Raw genomic sequence first — 21,071 nt, forward strand, 5'->3', positions numbered from 1 at the left:
TTGTCCTCTGAGTTTGTGGATGCTGCACTAGCATGTGCTTGCCTCAGGTGAACTCTGCTGAAGTAGCTTCATGTTTTTTCTGTGTCTGCATGAACTTTGTACTCTTCAACATGGTCAGCCAAGGTCAGAGTGGCAATGCTACAGGATTTAGTGAAGACCTGATGTGTTTGTAGATCAGAAAAAGGCTTTAAGATATATTGTTTTCAGTTTTGTTATTACCTCACCTGTAGGGTTAATGTAAGCTCTCAATCCTTCTGGACTGAAAAGGCAGTTGAATCCTGTTTTATATCTGGTGCAGCACTTCAACATGGAATATTTTGGAGCTTGTGACAGGTTCCATGTCTTGGCTACCAGGCAGTTGGTAAGCTGCTTAGTTGTACATCCATTTGCAGAGAGAAACACAGACGGTGAGGAGGGGACACGCTTTCTTATGGCCAGACCTCAGGAGAGGGTGACCACATCACTTCTGAAGCCTGGAGTTGCTGGGGACTGCTCTGAAAGCCATTATAAGATCCTCAGAGATGGTCCCACTTCTGCTGGATGTCAAGTATTTGTTAACGGATTTACTATTCCATCTAAAATCCCAGAAGCAAGAAGCAATGGACAGTAGATCTCATAAGGATTTCAACACTGTTCTGGAATCATATTGCAAAATGTAGTATTGAAACTGTTACTACCATGACTCTGGACAAGTTTTGCTACCTATAATTTGCTGTCTTGGATGTACCAATGTTAAGGACTAAACTTAGCAGAAGTGTGGCAGTGTCTGACACAAGCTGAGTTTCTGAGCAACAAATTCCAGGCTCTGTTGGCTGCCTTGTTGCTTTAACTTGCATTTTCTCATTGAAGTACTTACGCAGCAGCATGAAGAACCACTTACTGTGTATTACAAAGAAATACAAATTTCTTCAGTAATGTGGACAGATCTGTGCCCTCAGCATTATGAAGGGTCAGGTACCTTATCTCCAAACTTGACCTCTAGGACCAAATAACATCCAGTCTAGGTCTTGCCTTGTGAGAATGTGAAGGCACATCAGTTGTTAGGCTCCAAGGGTTCTGCTCTTGAAGTTGACCACCTCAGCTTTACCAGCCCAGGAGTCTTTGCTGATGCGACACTGCTATCACCACTTGGATGCTGACTGTAGAAAAGCATCGTAGGTATTACCACATTGCTCTTCAGGTTAACTTTTCTCTTGAAACACAGATGTCTTGGTGCTTCTCTCCAAATTGGATACAGACCTAAAAAGCAGCACATCAAAAGCAACTGTATTCTCTTGTGCAGTTCTTTTGAACAAATTGGTTATGGAGACAGCTGCCTACTGTTCCTAAGGAGGCTTCTCCATGGGCTTCATGGCAGAGCCATATTCTTTTGTCAGGTTTGCATTATAAACTCATTACTTGACACCTGGTCAGCTGGGATGTTAAATGACCTCCAGCAAGGCTGTGGCGAACTTGTTTGTGTAGTAGACCAAAAGGATGTCTAACGCACTTTGCTCAAGGGTGAGCTAGTGTCCAGGACTCCTCTCTATTGCATTGTTGCTTCTGTGGTGAAAAGGCAAACTGGACACTTTCCTTCCACGCCACTGGTTTTACAGGTCTTAGACTAAGGCAGGAATAAATAAGGTGGAAGGAGTGTGTCTTAACTGCACTGGAGGTGGTTTCAGAAACTTCTTTGGCAGTTCATAAAAGGTTTGATGTCTTCTAATCCCAGACTTGTTGTCTCAGGAAGTCATTCATCTGATTGACCCCGATCTTCAGTAGAGCTGAAAGCCTTCAGAATACTTTTTCTCTTCCCCAGTAGGAGTAACTCAGAGGAGTAATTCAAGCTAGCTGTGAGAATGGAGACATCACAGAATCATAGAATGGTTTGTGTTGGAAGGAACCATAACGCCCATCTAATTCCAGCCCCTGTCATGGGCGGCAGGGTCTCCTCCCAGCAGCCCAGGCTGCCCCCAGCCCCATCCAGTCCGGCCTTGGGCACTGCCAGGGACGGGCACCCACAGCTCCTCAGGGCAGCCTGTGCCAGTGCTTCACACTCTCTGAGTAAGGAATTTCTTCCTCATATCTAATCTAAATCTCCCCTCCTTAAGCTTAAAGCCATTACCCCCTGTCCTATCCCCACACCGCCTGACACAGAGTCCCTCCCCAGCTTTCCTGCAGCCCCCTTCAGGCCCTGGCAGGCCGCTGTGAGGTCTCCCTGGGGCCTTCTCTTCCCCAGGCTGAACAGCCCTCAATTTGTGCATGCAGGTGAGTGGGGAGTTCCAGCGTGCCTGCCACGCTCATCTCTCCCGTTGCCTTGGCTGTAACTGTCTTTCTGTACATCCTGGAGAGGGATCTCTCCTACTACTCAGTGAAGGTCTGCCTGGTTAACATATTCACTGATCTCTTCCTACCTCTAGTTGATCAAGTTTCCCGTTTTTACAACTTGCCGAGAATCACCTTTAATTTAGTTTTCCCAAGAGAATTGTGCTGAAGAACAGCCTGTCTCACTGAAACGCTCATCTAAATGCAGCGTGTGGAATAGGCTAGGCTGATGGAGAGTTCTGCAGGCAGGCCTCTCATTACGTCCCGCTGTTCTGGAGGTAATGGGATTACTTGAAGGTTTCCTGTCCCAACCTAATCACCTGCTGACGTTCCCTGAGGAGCTTGGGGTCTGTCATGCCCAAAAGATGAGTTTTGCATAAACTGGTGTGATGTTAAAATTACTAATCTCTTCTCAAAGTTGAACCTAACACCAGGAATGGAAAAAAACTACTGCTGCTTTCTCTGGATGCTTGTGTCAGCAGAACATCATGTCCTTTACCTGGCGTGGAGGCTGCCTCTTCAGGAGGGTGTTACTCACCGCCAGCTGGTGTGGCTGTCACTCAGTTCTCCCATCCAGACTTGCTGACATAGATGAATTTTTGGTCTTGGTGTGGAAACAAGAGTTGCCTTCGAACATAAAACAATGCGCCGCCTTCTCTTCCTCTTTTTTTGTTACTTTGTTCTCTCTCCCTTCTTTTCATTCACTTGCCCGTTCTCCATCTTTAAGGAACCAAATGCAGACAGTGGTCCCAGTAACTTCATGTTCCTTCTAGCCTGTAAGTACCCTGTAAGCCTGTATTAACCCCGCATCCATAAGAAATCAATTACAGAAAAGTGCTAACTTTACACTCTGCGCACACCGAAATGACAAAATAGACAGCGAGGTAAGATGTGAAATTGTAATGAGAAGCTGTGCAGGCTTTTCTCTTTGAGAAGCTGCGTCTGCTGGACTCTCGGTAAGTTTTGTTGTTTGTCTTTGATTACTGTTCTCTGTTAAATAGGAGCGCGTGTCAGGCTGCTGGAGGCTGATGATCAAGATGAAGAAACTTTTGTTACGGCGTATTAGGAATATGAGAAATACCCAAACATCTCCTGGGTTTGTTGTCTTTAGCTGCAAGGTGACTTCTGGAAATTCAAACATGCAAACAAACATGCCGTACTGCACTTTTTTAAGCAAATAGATTCTAAATTTGAGAATCTTACTACAAGCTTATGGTATTCTCAAAACTGAGGCTGGGTTTGATAAACAGTCATTTAGCAGATGCTTGCAGCCATACAAGGATATCTAATCTGAATTGGCTTCAGTAGGAGTGGTGGGGCGTGGAGGGAATAGAGGCTGCTTATTAAAGGACAGCAGCAGCAAATACCAAGCATTTTTGTATACAACCTCTGGCCAGAGTCCAACTTGTAACATTCCCTAGACAACTGGTGTTGAGATGATGAGAAGCATCTAGAGGGGAATGGAGAGGCTGTAAAGCAGCCTTGTGAATAGTAAAGCCAATTAATACTCCTCTGTGCTAGCCCAAACTATCACTTAGACCTCTTCGTTACAGAAAATTAGCCAAGTAATTAAAGCGTTCTTTTAATTACAGGTCTCGGCTGTAAATATCTGTTTATAACTGGCAGAAGACTTGCTCAGTTGCATCTGGGAATAAGTCCCTTCTGTTCTTCGCAGCCGTTGTTGTGAGGAGGACAAAGGCCTCTTGTTGGGGCTCTCACTTGCGCAGTTACTTTCTCCTACAAACAACTTAAGTGCACGCATCCGTGGTTTGGTGCCTAAGTGGCCACTTGGTGTGAATCGAAGCAGTGCTGCCTGCAGAACTGAGCAGCAGGTCGGCTTCCTGGGTCTCGTGGAATCAGTCCCCAAGGGGAACTTGCCCAGGTGCCAAGGTGGTGGTGCCGTGTCTCCTCCTGCCGGGTGCTCAGCTCCTACAGGGCCTCCTGCCCCCAGGTTAGCTTCTCGTCCCAGGGCCTCCTGCTGATCAGGAGTGACAAAGACTTATCCTCCTGGGGCAAGGGAAAGGTCTGAGTCCCTGCATGGAAAAGTACGAGCTTGTTTGGTTCGTTTTCAGTATTTTAAATCACTGAGAGGTGATCTGTAATAGGGTAGTTTAGACAAACTCAATCGGATCGCCCCAGTGTGTTGCAGATGCTTGTCTTCACAAACCTTGTTCCTGTGCAGTAGGGACTGTGTGCATGGGCAACAAGACGAGGAACAGTCTTTCGCAATTTCAAAGCTTTCTTTGTACCTGTTTGTGTCCTTCTGTCCTATGTGAGTGCCAGAGCTACATCTCAGGTCCTGCATAGCCCCTGCTCTGCTGGGGAAATCAGCAACTCCCTGGGCTGGTGCTAGATGGGCGCCAGCCCTCACAGTGGGACGTCAGCAACTTTAAACTACTGCGAGTGTCCAGACAACAGAAGTCGCCACTACAGGAAGAGGCGGTGGTGTAGCCTAGTGCTGCGCCTGTACAAGATGTGTAGCTGGCAGTAAGAGGAGCGACCGTTTCAGTGCTGTTTTCCTTTAGAACAGTGCTTCTGTTAGGATAGGTCTTCCACAGGCAGGCGTTTGACCTGCTGATACAACAGAAGTTACCCCTATAGGTGAGCCGCGTGGGAAGAGCACACCGCTCTCCTGGAAGTCAGACCTCGCCTCCCATGCCTGGACGTTGCCTCTTTGCTTTGTGACCTGCGAGTCATCTCCCACTGTGCTGGTTTTGCATGTTTTCAGATGGTAATCTGCTCAGCAGAGGAAATGCCTCTTACTTCTATGCGAGATTTAGGTTAGAGTAGCTTGGGGAAAAAAAAGGTGCAGCTGGTTGAGAAGTCAGTCGGTAATTCTTGCTAACCAAATTGTAGCTGAGATGAATTTGCCTGAAGAATACTTTCCTTTATTGAAAATGACACTGTAGGTTCACATCCAGTGAATTTAAAATCATGTAGAAACTTTAAAGTGTTCTTGCTAGCTAAGGTTTTCCTACTTTACATGTGCTTGAAGCTTATTCAAAGCAGAAGCTTTGCTGGTGTGGGGACTAGTGCTTTAACTCCAGATAATGCAAAAATTTACCTGTGACCCTCAGACTTCGTTTGACCCGTCTCTAACGTAGTTTGTACGAAGGGAGAGAGCTTTGTTAGTTAATGGAATAACCTCATACATCCAACTTGAGCCTAGTGCTAAAGATGGCTTGCTTGGCTGATTCCACCTGGTGTGCCTGGCATATTCCATAGATGGAGTTGAGATTTGATTTCAGTCTCCATTTTTTTTCTGCTAGTAATGGAATTGAAACCAAAAGAAGGGGTGAAATTATGACCTTACTGCAATCATCAGCAAAGTTGCCATTGACTGAAGTAAGGCTAGGATCTCAGCCAAGGGTTTTCAGTGTTTAATTTATGGTAACATATTAATTGAGTTGTATTAAAACAAGGTTTTGAAAAAGTTAATCTTTAGCTTCGTGATATCATTTCCATTCCATAAATATTGTACATTGTGTTACTAGAAGTTTACCTTTTTTGGGCAGGTTGGTAGAGGTAGAAGATCTTAATTTATTTTTTATAACTCATGTTTGCCCTCCTGGGAAAGAATTAGAGCATGCAGATGTCCTTATTTCTATAAATGAAGAGGACTTTATCCTAAATCTTCTAATTCTTTTAGAGTATATGGCAGCAAAGCTATCTAGCTCTGTATCCTGCAGGAAATATTTGGCATACTTGTAAGCTCCAGGGAGAGGAGAACTAGGATGATAGCATCCATTAGTATTGCTTTTGAATGAGAACTTGCATAAAGACCTCTAAAAATCTCTACTAGATTTAAGGACTTTTAGCAAAAGGAATGTATTGCAAGCTTTTGACCTTCCCGTGCCACACGAAGCTGTGCTGGTGTGTATGCCAGAAAAGCCTCTTGATTAGTGAACTCCTCTAAAGCTGGGTGCTGCCCTTTAGGAGGCTAACATCTGGACTGTATTTACTGTGCATTTTCTTTTCACTGGATGTGTCAGGGTAGGTTTTCATCTTTAAAATTTAATAAACTGTTTCTGTAACTTAACAGAAAAGATTATTTATCTAGTTTTAAAGTCACAGCTAGCAATGTGTTCCCAAGCTCTGATGACAATAAGAACAAATTGTATTGGTTTAAAATGTAAATGTATGTTTTGTTGTACTTATTTCCTTACTTCTGTTACTTGCTGGAGTAGTTTTAGCATTAAAAGTATTTTAATATACACTTAAAAACAGGCAATACTGCTTTTATTATCACTTGTAGTCATAAATTATGTTAATATGAGCATTACACTAAAGGGGAAACTAGAAGTAAAGACAAATTGGGAAGCAAGAATGGGCATTGGAGGTATATTTTCTGCTTATTGATCTTCACGTTTGTCTGTTACAATTTTCTATGTAACAGACATAGGGGCCTGGTAGAAATGGGATTTTTCACTGAATTAAAAAAAAAGTGTTTCCCCTTGTAGCGGTCCCAAAGTACACCCAGTTTGTGTAGCATATTGATGGTATCTTGGCAAAAAGGAAGCCCAGTTATTCATTAGCTAATTCTTGGAGTAGTTGTCTTTGTAACCAGCTCTTCAGGTTATACATTCCATGTTTATTTTCCATGCATCGAGCAAAGCTGGTGTAGCCAACACGTTTTGAGGGGCCTGCCTTCTGCTGCTGCAAGCTTTTCAATAGTCAAGTATTTGTGACTTCTGCATTTTTCTTCTTGTGTTCTGTTCCGATTATATCCGTTTTCTTGTGAGGAAAACCAGAACAAAAATGGTTTGACAGGATGAGGTGGGTGCTTCCGAGATGCCACCAGTAAAATCCGGTGCCCTGGGTAACCTCTGGTATGGCAGACCGCGGTGCGGTAACTGAGGCTGGGATCACATCCCGTAACCTGTCTGCACAACCGTTCCGTTCAGTGCCCTCAGTTAGGTGTCTTCCACAAAACCTGCTCACTGTTCTGCCAGGTCAAACACATCAAACACCACCAGAAATTCATGCCTAAAGTAGGGGCTGCTAGGAACTAAGCACCTAAATAAGTGCAGGCGAGCTGCAAAACTGGCACATGGCGTGGTGGGGGAAGGCATTAGGAAGACTGCAAAAGAATGTGCTTAAATTCCCCCCAGCAATTTCACACTTGTGTTTCAGAATCGTAGCTGAGAGCTTTGGAAGCACGTGCAATGTATCCTTGCCACTTTTCTGGAGTAGTTGGTTTCCGAACGCTAACTTGAACAACCGTTGAACGACACAAGAACTTCCACTCTTCCAACGTAGCCCCACATAATGAAATGCTTTTTAGTTTCGTGTACTTAGTGCTGCCAGTGGTGGTCTCCATCTCGTGCGGAATGGGCTTCTTCAGCAGGACCGAAATGCTGTTGAATCATGGCGAAGTTGGGCCTGGCAGTCCCCTTGCGTGGATTTATTTAATGGACTGTATTTAACCAGATCTAGGTTAAAAAGGCTTGTGCCGTCATTTGTGGTCACTGTGACAGATGTGGCCAGACCTCTGCCTGTACCATCGAGGCAGCTCCTTGCTCTGAGTTTGGGATGCCCCTTACGCAAATCTGGCACTAAATTCTGTCCAACAATCTGCTTTCAATCTGCCTCTGTCTTAATGTTCCACATCTGCTGTCCCTATCGACCTGTGTGCTGTGCCACTGCCCTAACTCACTTGGTGCTGAAGCTGCAGCCCCGTGGCTGTAAATGTATTTGGGGCTCGCTAAGAGCGAGGTGAGCAGTGCAGAGAGGCTGGATGTTTAAAATGTTTTACTGGGCTTTGGAACTGGCTTCTAGAGATGCTAAGCGTTTCCATCAGCCCAGTAATCCTCATAACCGGGTCCTGGAATATAAGATACACTAACTGTTTAATAATTGAAATATATATGTATCCGCACTGTGAAAAAAAATCTGTCTCAGTCTTTGTGATCAAGGCAAAGAACAAGTCTGTTTCTCATTACTTACGGTAATGTATGAATCCAGGCATACAGTCAGAAGCTTTTAATCAAACTAATGTTATATATTGTATCAACATCCTAATGCTGAGGAGATCTTTAGGATGTAGAAGGTATTTTAAACAAATACTTTGCAGTTCCCTGCCACACCACTGCTTTTGGATTTAGATGGTTACTGGGGTTCTGTTGCGTAGTCTAAGCCATAAATGGAATGAAGTGAGGTTGTTTTAAACAAAGAATTGATATACTGTTGAAAATTAACTTTGAGGAAAATGTTTAAAATGTTTTGCAGAGGTGAATCTGGTGCCGGGAAGACTGAAAACACTAAGAAGGTTATTCAATACCTTGCTCATGTTGCTTCCTCCCATAAAGGAAGAAAGGACCATAATATTCCTGTAAGTTGGGAAATCTTCTTTTGTTTTTTTCTATTCTTTTGGTAAACTGCTGTCTTCTCTTGGAGGAAAAAAAAAAAAAAAGAAAAAAAAAAACAAACTTTTGAATCAAAGATAAGCTGTAATATAATCCCTGTAACTTTGATCAACTATTATTTTCTCTTTATTAGTGGCTAAAATGAGTGGTTATGTCAAAAATTCTAGTTAATGTTAACTGTTTAACTGCTTTTTTGAGATTATGGGCTTTATGCAAGAATTGTAACTAGAAACAGTATCAAAACTTTGCCACGTCTACTTCGTTTTCAAAAAAACTTCATCAACTCTGGTGATTCCTAGTGGATTTATTTCCCATTACATGCAGCTTTTAGTACTAGCACATGTGAACAGAATTTCTTTCAAAACTTAACTGGGGGAAAACCATCAAGTTTAAAAATTGCCATAGACCTTCCGTATCTAGAAATCAGCAGCTAATAAAAAGCTTGGCTTTATTGCATTACCAACAGGAGGGTATATGTTTTTAAGTTGGAGAATCTTGATTTTTTTTTTTGTAGCAAATCGCTAACTCTGATCTATGCAGAGCTTTATTCAAATTTGCTGCTAATCTCTCCCAGAATTTGCACTGAATTTTTAGCAATTCGCAAAACATGAATGGGTTTAAATATCTGTTACTATGAGGACTTGGAACACTTAGCAGCGGAGTATTTATTTATCTTTACTACAAGGAAGAAGCCAGCTCCAGTCAATGCTGGTGTATGCCCGCTTTTCTCCAGGAGTACCGCAGGCATCTGTGGTGGTTGGAAGCTTTCAGGCTGCATCTTCTGACCTAGCAGAGATGTCTGTAACTTTTCTTGTGTATGGCACGTAGCATTAGGGTGCTCAGTGGAATCATAGACTTGTTGAGTGTCAGGACTCAAACTCCTGGAGAAACAGGAGATGACTTTTGACCAATTTGTGAAGGAAAGAAAATGAAGAATTTAAAGGGGGAGAGGAAGAAAATTGCTCTGCAGGAAGACTTGGAGGAATCTAGCAGAACGTATGGAGGGAACATGAGTCTTCACTCTAACTGAAAGCAAATAACGTGACCCTATGTATTACTTGCTGAAAGTGTTGCTTGTTTGTTACACAGGGGAGATGAAAATTAGTCTTTCTCAATGTACATCATGCAGTCTGAATGGGCTGCAGGTGGTGCCTACATCAGTCACAGGCCTTAAAAAGAAGTTTCTTGCAATGGAGTGTCAGCAGCATTGGGCATGTGTGCATGGCATTGCATGGTATGTTGGGAGGGGACGGGGCTCCGCAGAAAGCTGTTCAGAACGTTATCCATCAGACTTGATTTTCTGCGTAGGTTCTGGTTCATGGATATTACTGGTTTTCCACTGCATAACTTTCAACAAAACCAGCAGCACCTTCTTCAATTTCTACATGAGTAAGATTGCCCACAGCTTTCTGGGGGAAAGTGAATTACGCAGCGTGGGTTTGTAGCAACTACTCTTAAAGCAACTACTCTTAAATATTCTACTGATAGAATATCTTAGGATATTAGATATCCTAGATACCTAATTAGATATCTCAGGATGCCTCCATTTGAAAGAGTTCCAGAAGTCTCTCATCCAGGTGCTTTTCAGAATGGGTCTCCCTTCAAAGCTAGATTACGTTGCTCAAGACCTGGGCTGAGCAGAAGATTTTGAAAAACTCAAGGGATGAAGATTATACAACCTGTCCAGGAGCCTAACCACTTGAAGCCTTCTTTCTGAATGCCTAAAAAGCACTGGATATTTCTTCGGCCTTTTTTGTGCTGCATTTCCGCAAGCACTTGGTGCCAGTACACTCGCTAAGAGGAGCACCCCTTCCTGAGCGTTGTCAGCACGATTCCTGTGGCTGCTCGCTGGGCCTGGGAGCTGATGCAGGCTCGGGCTGCTGTTCTCAAAGTCAGCCTGGCTTTAACTGAAACGCGTTTTCTCCATTGTGCTTGTTTTGTGGCTGATACGAGGTGAGGGGACGGGGAGAGAGGGAAGTTGGGGTAGAAAACGTCAGGGAGGGGAAGGATGAGTTGCCTTTTTTAATGCAGCGTTGTCAAATTCAGTTTAAACCCCTGGTTGAGCTGCAACTTAATTCTGTACTTAGCAGTGCCATCAAGTAGGGTAGTGGTGCTTATCTCAAGAGTTTAGGAGATGGTTGTTGCAATCGGCTGCTTTGTGAGCCATTGATGACTGGCATGATGGAGACTGGAAGAGTTTTATTCTTTGTAAAAGGCAGCTTAGGCACAAAAAGGAACGGGTTAGTGTCCTGAATGAAAGTTCGGTGCTCTGCTCACGCACTTCATTCACTGCAGTGCCACGGTAAGCACCGAGTTAAGCAAATACGTACGGAAAAATGCAGATTGTTTAACCAAACCAGCTTTGAAAATACAAAGGAGTCTTTCCTTTTTCGGTATCAATTTGTTTTTATTTATGGCAGACAAAGAATGTCCAACCTCCACAACTAACACTGAAAAGCTAAGTAGTGCCAGAACTGGAGTTAGATGTGCAGTCCTTGTTCCTCTTTACATATTCACCAGCAGGCTGTAGAGGGCTGGTGGTGATCTGTAACACCGTGCTGTACAGCATTCCTCTTCTGCTAAATAGGCTTGTTAGACTGCTAGTCATGGATTTATTTTTATCCATCCTGATAAATAATTATTGCTGACATGCATTAATGATACTTCTAAATGCTGCATGGATTTTTTTCAGAAGCATTTCGCACGCTGATGAATGAATAATTATTTTCCCAACACTGTTCTGAAGGCTAGGGTGGATTTTATGCCTGTTTTGCCTGACAGACAGACGGTTGTAAAGCTGTTAGAAAAAATGTAGCTGACAGTTCGACACCTCAGGCCGTGGCCAGAGTAGCACTGGTGTTCTGCCATGTCCCAGCTGCTCACCAAGTGCGTTTTTGGGAAGAGCAGGTTGTGAAACGCTTGGCTTATGCAAGGAGCATCGCGCAGGAGCTGTGCCTGTTCCGTGGAGGACAACGTTGCCACCTGGGGCATTCAGCTGCTCGTCCGTGAGAGTTTTTCTTCCCAACAGTGCTCTCTCCTCTCCTGCTAGCTAGTAGCTGTGTGCCCGCAGATGAGTCCCGCCGAGTCCCTGGCATGTTGCACTCAGGCAGGGTGCTGTGGGAAGGCAGTCAGTAACGCATTGTAACCACGGAGAGAGGAAATACCGTGCCGAACAGCCTTGAAACTGCAGCCTCCCAACTTGAGCGTTGGAGTCCGTAGCCACGCTGTCTCTCTCGTTCTCTGCCCAAGGTACTGTCCTGGGCACTGTGCTAGGCAGCGAGGGTGGGAGGTGATGTAGAAGAGAAGCAGTGTTATCGGGGGGCTCGGCAGAGCGAGGTGAGGCTAGGCTAGCCCCTGAAATTAGGAAGAGAGGCTAGGCTTTCTAGAGGCAGCTGTACTTGCACCCGGTTATGAGCATAGGCTTATCTACAGATTGAAGGCAGGAGGAAAGTGAGCCTGAATCCTCGCCCAGGGCATGCTTGGTTGAGCTTGGGAAAGGGCACGTGTACAATCCCCTTAGTGTGGAGCAAGGGAGAGAAGCTGGAAGGCGTTTGTTTAAATCACGGAAAGCTTTAGCTTCACATCCCACAAGTCTGAGCTCTGAAGAACTTGGGTGAGCAGGATGTTAAGAACTTTGCAGGTAAAGCTGAGTGTTTCGCTGGCAGAGAGCGTATCATGGTTTGTTCCGTGGTTATGGTGCTGCGTGTGGAGCAGTCTTACAAAGATGAGTACTGTGCCGCGGCTTTGGCATCTCAGACCAAAGGTAACCTCGCTGGCATTATTTGGTCTGCTCAGCTGCCCCCTGTTCCTGGGCCACAGGCAGCACTGCCTTTGCTCTCAGTTGTCCTTCTGTAGGCCCAGGAGGTGGGGAGGAAGTATGTTTGGAGGAAGAGAACAAGGACAGGTAACTGCTGAGTTTGGGGAGGAGGCTGATCCCTCTGGAGAGGGGCTTGTGCAGGTTAAGCAAGGAGACGTGGAGGAAAATGAGTTCTCACGGGCTCATCACTCGCCTGTATACTGAGATGGGAATAAGAAAGGAATGAAATTGTGGTATTAAGGAACGCGTTACAGAGCTGCTTTAGCGTGGTTACATAGCAAGCCTTAATTCTGGCCCTTGGGTTCTGCTTCAGTTTGCAAACAGGTTTTGGATAGGGAGGAAAGTCAGTGCGAAATAGAAGAACAGCACCGAAATGCACACCTGACCTGGCACAAGGAGAAGTGCTCTCTGTCGCTTGCTGCCCGGGGTGGTCACTAACCGGTGTGTGCTACCGGCCGACTGAGGCTGGGGAATGGTCTGTGCTTGTAGACTGCGGAGGGGCCTGGACCCTCCTCGTGGTCTCCAGGTGAGAGCAGCAGGTGACAGACGGACTGCCAAGACTCAAAGCAAGTAGCTAAGTTCTATGAAAACTCTATCCAGCCATCACTGACTCCGTTTGCACTCATCCGAACCAGAGCTAGACAATACCAAGATGAAAAGAATTAGACTTTTTTTTTTCTTTCCCCTGCACCAAAGCCCTCCCACCCCACAAAACCTCTATTTTCATGAAAATCCAGCTTGCACGATGGTGCTGCTTTAAGTTTCAGAAACGACTATAAATACTTTCAGGTTTGTGACTGCATTTATTTGCCCCTGCAGCTGAAATGCTAAATGGTTTAATTCCTTTTATTAAATTCAAAGAGATGAAACTGGTTTTGAAGCGCTGGATCTTGGGTAGGCCAGTTCAGGCTGAAGCTTCTCATAGGGAGGATTTCCCAGATGCGCTTTAACTGCCCTGATTTAAATGCAGAGGAGTTGAACGTTGGTCTGGTGATGCTCAGCTCTACTCCTGGTGAGGGCAGAAATGGAGACCCCGAGAGAGCAGTGATCTGCTCTGAACATGAGTAAATGAAATGCCTCCTAGGGGTACCAATCCTCTTCCACTGAGTGCAGCACTAGTCTCCCGCTGGAACAGCTAACCTTATTTTTAGATACCTTAGTTGTTTTCCAAGCGGGTATGATTCAGCTCTGCTAAATTCACCCCGCTTAGCTGAACGAGCCAAACCGTTGCCAGCTGCTTTGAGGACCTCTCTCCAATTCTGTTACTTTGTGCTAAAACAGTTCTAAAGCTTTAGAATAATAGGCATTGAGGAAGTGTGCATCTGGCTTGGTATGAAAATCTCTTCCCCATATTTCACGGCATTTTCCCCATAGGCTCTGTGATGTGAAGCTCAAGATTGGAAAGCTTGCGGACAGAGTAATGGAAGTAATGACGGGATTTAAAATCTGAGCACTTCTGCAGAAACTCTGCAGAGTTGAATTTTGGGGGCTTTTATTATCTTTATTTATCTTCCATCCCACTTGGTGTTTTGTACCCTTCTTCCTGGCAAACTTTGTAGGTTTTCAGTTTAAGATCTTGCTTCTTAATGTGGATGGTCACTCCTGAAAGAAAGAAACGACTTCTCTCTATTGTAGGCTTTGCAGTTGTGAAGTACATGTTGTACAGCACAGAAAGAAAACCTCAGGCTCCTTCAGGATGGCTTTCCTCCTAGGTTCTGTCATAACCTGCTTGGTATTTTTGAAGAATAATGATCATCTTATCCATACCAAACCACCTTGCAAGGGCTAAGACTGGAGAAAGTTACTTAGTGTTGTGGGTTTCTTTGTTATTTGGCAAAAATGTGGAATACCGTGTGAAACTAATAATGCTGTCGCCCTTTTTCCTTGTTACTCAAGGTCCATCTGTCATCTTGCATTTTATTTGGAATTAGTTCTTTGCATAAACACAGGTTTTAGCATTTTGCGCATGCAATGACAAGTGAATAACTTTCTAAAATGAAATAAGTTTCTATGAAGTGAGTTTATAGTTAAGCTAAACCTACTGACATTAATAATTTGGGATGTAACTTTTAGCTGGAATGCTTGCTTGCTAACATATGCGTTTGTTTGTTTGCAATGAACAGCCCGAATCACCTAAACCCGTGAAACATCAGGCAAGTGTTTTTCTTTATGCTTCTAAAGTTTTGTAGGTCAACTTAATACATTATTTCTACTATTTTCTATCCATTTGTATTTACCTGTACAAGCTTTCCCACGTGCTTTATTCAGCTAATAGTAAATTTAGTAACTGTTTAATGGCTTCGTTGAGAGAATGGACAGAGGCTCCTCGGCACCACCAAGCACTCCCACCCACCGGCGGGGGCTCTCCTCCTCTTAGCTGAACTCCTCTAGCAGGCTCTGCGTCAACGTGCTGCTGAGAGTACAAAACTTTTTAATGCTAAATAACCTACTAAATAAATGGCAAGGATCATTGGAAGTGACAAAATACTTCTGGTTAACGTGTGATTTTGCCTGAATGTTTTTATAGCTGCTTGGGTAACCAGAGAAAGACTTGATTCTCAAGCGCGTAAGGCTCACCTGCAATCGGGCATCTCCCCTGACCTACTGAGGTGATGCTCATTCCCTGTTGCTGCCTGAGTTAGCGTTTCCTTGTTGGAGCTTGAGCTGCCCTTAGCTCCAGCCAGCCCACGAGCGAGCAGCTAACGCTGCCTGCTCCCCAGTGCCTACCCCGCAGGCAGCAGGAATCGCAGCGCTGCCGGGGCCTGAAGGGGCACAAAGAGGAGGGCTGGGTGGAAGCTGAGGGTAAGACCGTGGAAAGAGATGAGCGATTTGCTCCCACGTGTTATGCAAGGTACACGCTCCAGTCTCTAACCTGAGGTGGTAAGTGATGCCTTTTTGTCACGGGCACAAGCCTTTAAATAAAGAGAGAGCTTTGCAAGAGCTCCGTGTGGTGTGACCAAGGCCTGGTAACTCAAGAAGCTGCCACGAGTCAGTTCAGCTGATTGTATTCCCCCCCTTGCGTTTTCTGAAAGCTGGCTGTGGTGCAACTTGGAGGGGGGAGGAAAGAAGCTGTGGTTTATTGGAGACCCAAGTCCCATGGACAGCTGTGATGCCTTTGCTAGTGTGTGGTAACTTGCTAAGCCTGTGTAACCCAATCATGTGTCTGAGCCCCCATGGTCTCATTTTCAGAAGTTACAGACATTCTTAGTATTTAACCTAATCCTTCGTCCATCCAAACCTCAGACAGTTCTAAGTTTTTCTGTTGTTTTTTTGCTGAAGAATTTCTCTGTTCCAAAAATAAATGGAAGAGTTGAGTTTAACCCTCCTTTTGCTTAGAATTAGCCTGCCAGGGTTGAGATACACTGCTTGTTGCCAACACTTGAAATGTGTCAGTGGAAACATGCTAATCCAGAAGTGTTGATATTGCATAAACCATAATCATTAACATTTCTGTTTCAATGTCATTTTGAACTACAGAGTGGATCCCTGTTGTATGTGAGTAGCATGTAGTTTCCCTGCCTCACCCAGGCTTCACAACAAACCGAGTCACTGGGATGCTGGTTTTTCTGAAACTGAGACAATAAGCCCTCCTTATCTTGACGTTGCCCTGCATGAAATGTTGCATGACTTCACTTTTTCCACAATATTGCGATACTGCTTTTTCCAAGTTCTGCTTAGATGCCTATGCTGGAGGTATGCCTACAGGCCAAACTTAAACTCTTTCCAAAGCACTAAATGCTTCTAAAAAGATTTTTGAGTGTAAAGCAATCTATCTAGAGATGAAAACTATGAAATCCGTTTCAAAATTTCCACCGCTATTCTTCTCTGAAGCTGTTCTGCACTGCGTGAGAGGTTTGCTCTTAGATGGCCACGAGAAGTCTGCTTGTGAACGACAACTGCAGCGGCTCGCTAGGCTGTGATCGCTGTTTGTCCTCGCTGTTTTCACCCATGTCTGAGGACACAACTGAATGTTTTCTTCAGATCCCACGGGATGCACGTAGATGTGCTCTTAAGAACTCCGCATTCAGTTGCAGAACTTGAGTACAATTGTTTTATGACTTGCTGCAGAAGTTCCCATGCACGAAGCTGCATTACTGTTGCGGTGCACAGAGGCACTTCAGAGCATGGACGTTGCGTGCCTGGAGCGCGCTGCTCGCGTGCAGCACCGTGACGCTCTTCAGTGGAGCTGGATTTTGAAGTCAGTGTGCTTTCTTTTCCAGAATAGCTAGAATTTGAAATGTAAGCTGGGACGTGCTTGCTGCGTTTAATATACGTAATGTGGTTTATTTCAAGCTGTGTACAGCACGGTAAGCAAGCTTCCCACTTCTGGTTTGGTGTCTGAACAGGAGCTGGTCGTGTGGCTGGGAGAGGGGACGGGCGGAGTGGTGTCAGCGAATGCTTTTCCACTACCTGCTGCCTTTACACAGCAGCCGGTTAGGCTATGAATTGCAGATGTCCACGTAGCAGCGATAAGTGAACTAGCGTTCTTCCAGTTGTGATTTATTTTTTTAGAGTCCTTAGGAGCTCTTTTAAATAGATAATGGTGGTAGACCTAACCTGAGGTGTGTAGGCATGCCTGCGGTGTGTGGCCTGACTAGCGGTGTGTTCAGGGCTGAGGTGAACACAGCCATTTCTTCTTTAGTTACTGCAGAGTTCAGAGAATTTGTAGTCCCAAAGGGAATACGTTTGGATGTAGACAAGCTTTGGGCAGATAGCCTGAGGTCCCATTAGAGAATGAGCAGCCATTCCTTCACAGAAGGACTTGAAATATATTTGAATATAAAAATAAAAGCCTCTTTCAGGTGTTAACTAGTGACTTTTTAAAATTCCTATGTAAGAATTGACCTCGTGGAAGTCTCAAGAGACTTGCTTCCATTCTTAATTGCTCAGTGTGCGGTCTTCATCCGTGCTATAAATAACTGGAAAAAGCAGGTTTAAGAACACAAACTTCAGTTTTTAAAACTACATTCCAGAGACATACAGCTTCATTTTTTTTTCTTAAACCATCCTTCAGAGCAGGAAAGCAATATCATATTTTCCTATGTGCATACATGCCTCTTGGGCTCATGGAAGCAGCACAGACGGTTTTTGTTACCAGACCTCTTCATGGACAGCAATTGTAGAAGCTGTTGTGCAATTTCCTTAAGATAAGTACTTTGATTTCCACATCCATTGGCTTGAACTTAAGGAAGCATTAAAAAAAAATGCATTAAAGCTGCTGAGCAATTTTGGTTGAATTGGGCAATTTGAAAATGATCTTTGTGTTCGGCGTTGCTGGGTTCCCATTATGCCATTGTGGCGTACTTCTCAGGTGCATTCACTTTAGGTCAGATGTTGCAATAACATCAATGTAAAGCTGATGGAAAATGAGCACTTTGCTGATTTAAAAGTCGATATGAGAAATACGAGTACGTTGTCAAATCACTAACGAGATGGTATATGAGTCACCTTGCACTAAAATCTTAAAAATTAAATTTAATTTTATTTCTCTCGAGCATTTGAAGTCTGTGCCTACTTTCATTAGCCCTAAATGTGAATTTTGTTTTTCCACGTTCAATGATTTATGACATCCATTGACTCCTGTTCGGTCACCTCTGTGTGTGTACGTGTGTGTGTGTGCGCTCTTAAATGACAACACAAAACACATTCTTCACTGGTTGGAAGAGACTATTGGCAGATCTAGCAGGGGAAGGATGGTAACCTCCTTCTGAAGACGGTATCACTGCCACAACCTGGGTAAAATGACTGTCAGGAAGAAGCAGATTATAGGAAGCCTTCATCACGCGAGCACTGTGTTTATGTCCATTTGCTTTTCTGTTTGTATGGTTTTTAGGGGGAGCTGGAACGTCAGCTTCTTCAGGCAAATCCCATTCTGGAATCCTTCGGGAATGCAAAGACGGTGAAAAACGACAACTCCTCCCGCTTTGTGAGTTACTCCTTTTCTGTTTACAGTCTGTAAATCTTGATTACTGTTCATGGAGAAACTCCTTTTTAGGAGTTTAAGTAGTATCAGAAATTTTCTTTGCACTTTCCTCAGTGGCTTCAGGTTCTGTTATAAGGCTTTCTGCGTTGTGTTGCAGTCACTGAAGATGCATCCTCATTGGCTTTTGGCAAAACTTGCTTTAATTTTATCTAGTTTCCAACCTCCACTATCCTTGAAATGATAATAGCATTAGTAACATAATGAATGCAACTATGCTGTTAATATAAACTATGGTTTGCATACGCAAATTACTGCTGTATATCTATAAAGGATGAAGGAATACAGCATCTCTAGGATTTGGCTAAATATTTAGCCTTCCTGTCAATAGCTGTGACTGTATCGATTGGTTTAGAGAGAACATCCTCAATTAAAATAAAGCACCAGACTTGCATATAAAAACACTTCTAAATCTCGGTGTGCTTCTGACCCCTTTGCTGAAGAGAAGCCAGAAAGTGTGACTTACCTTCAAGGTGTAGGGCATCCTCACGCAGCAGGTTGAGTTTTGTTGGGTCAGTGCCTCGTTTTATTGGTAGGTAACTCTTTGTGTGTTCCATTGTTCTGAAACCAGTAGTGGAATTTGGGGTGAATAGCTATTTACCACTTTTTTAAAAATTTCCCTTAAGAAAAAAAGCAGTCTCCTGTTTTCAGGGGAAAGAGGTTTTTAGTACTGCTTTATAACTGTGTGGGAGGCATTAAGTCTTTTTTTTTTTTTTGCAAGAACTGAACTAAAATTTACAGAACAAATGAAAGATTTCTTGTCTGCCTTGACGTTTCAACGGTTGCTTGGATTTATTTGTATGAATTCAGCTCAAGCGATAAGGACTCTGGAAAGTTGCATGATTAAATCCTTCAGATTTATCAATCAAGGAGGGAGAGCAGAGTACTGTAGAAATTCAACTTCAGTAACTTTTTATAGCCACATTACTTAAACTACTGGCTGATGCTCGTATAAGTTGCATTAGGATTCATAATATCAACAGGTTTCACTGTGCAATAATTCTTTGTTCCATTTCTCGAATCCATCAAAGCTTGTACTAATTTAATGAAGATACTTTTTTCCTGCAAGATGTTAGCATCTGCTCTGTGTTATGTTGAAGCCTGCATTGCCATCATGAACATAATCACTCAGATGGCTCCAGCTCTATTTTTATAAAGGAGCAAGTATAATGCATTCCAGATGGTGTCGTCTTTATGCAAATAAAAAAAAAATCTGACTTAAAAAACGTCTTCCCACAAAGTGAGAACTGCTGTTGTTCAGCACACACAGGCTTAACAGTCTTTACTGTGCAGCATGAAGAGGCCAGGCTGTCCCCTGTTTGCTGATAATGCCAGGTAATACCGAAATAAGGCTAGTGTTCGGTCACTTTTTCCCCTCACCTCTACAAAATGCATGTATTTCCTGTGTTTCAGGAAATAAAGCCTGGAGTTTGCAGTGGATAGGAAAGTTAGTTCTGGAATATGGACCTAACAAGACAAATGCTGCTTCCCTTCCTACGTGGTTTTAAAAAAGCCGTGTACTTCAGTGCTGTAACGGTAGCGTAAACAGGATCCTGTTGGAAACTAATGGTGGTCATCTAGCTGAGAGATTAAAGACTTCAGAGCAAGGTTTTCCTGTGCTCGTTGAAAGGGCATATTCATATTTCACTCTCAGGAAGATAAACTAGATCAGTGACCTCTCTAGTATCGGCTTCAGTGGTGACTGAGCTTGGAGGCTGAGAAGGTCCCCGTCCCCTGGTGGGCATCTGCCTCAACTGGCTGTGTTGCCTCTGTTTGTTTCATTCCTGGGGCTGGGGGCTTGGCAACAGAAATGTAATAACTTTGAAGTGTGAAATAGAGTAGAGCACTTCTGAATTATACCAGGCTAGACCTTATGTAGTGCTTCATGCTTGCTCTCACACAAAACGTGACAACCCAAGCCATGTCATTCGAAGAAGCATCTCTGTGACCCGTTGTGTGAAAAGCTGTCAGCTGCCTCGCTGGACATGCGGGTACTGACACGTGTGGTATATCTAGTTTATTGGCTGAATTTCAGCAAAACAACGGTTTTATCTGTGTAACAGTTCCAAATATAGCTTTCTGGACGGTTACTGAACAAAAAATATGGTGCTTTAGTTCGAAGCTGAGCTTAGAGCATTCTGTTTCTTCATACCCAGAAATCTGTGTTCAAGTGCCTGGTCTCTTACGGGGGGTGCTTGCAAACAAGCCCCGATCTTTCCAGCAGTCATTTTAGCACCACTGACTTTCCAACCAAACTGCACGTTAAGCAGTAGGGTTGTAAGCATTGAAGCCAATTTGAAGTGTTCCAACAGTTCTCCTAAAACTTGGAGAAATCCCTGAGCTGAGGGTGTGCAACTGAGTCAGAGCAGTCGCTTTGCTCTGAGGCTGAGTCGAGGTAAGGCAGGCTTGGGGGTTCCTTTCTCTGGGTGCTCTGGCCTGGCTGGGGAGAGAAGCACAGTCAGGCTTGTACACACAAACCTTTTTGGCATGAATGGGCTTTATCAGGGAACCAAGAGGTCAAGGGTGTTCTGGTAAGTGATGGTTTGAATGATTGCGGTAACTTGTTCAGGTGTTGTAATTCTGCAGCGTGGCAGCGTACTGCGGA

General features: G+C 44.0%; 1 protein-coding gene across 1 annotated transcript in view; it reads left to right on the plus strand.

Moving 5' to 3' along the window:
* Positions 1-21,071, plus strand: part of MYH10 (myosin heavy chain 10) — a 103,064-nt gene that overhangs the window by 39,830 nt on the left and 42,163 nt on the right. The window contains exons 5-6 of the mRNA XM_080560528.1: positions 8,533-8,635; positions 18,320-18,412. Coding sequence (XP_080416654.1) covers positions 8,533-8,635; positions 18,320-18,412 — 196 coding nt within the window. The remainder of the gene's footprint in view (positions 1-8,532; positions 8,636-18,319; positions 18,413-21,071) is intronic.

Source organism: Anser brachyrhynchus, assembly GCF_964034855.1.
Source record: "Anser brachyrhynchus genome assembly, chromosome: 18".
NCBI lineage: Eukaryota > Metazoa > Chordata > Aves > Anseriformes > Anatidae > Anser > Anser brachyrhynchus.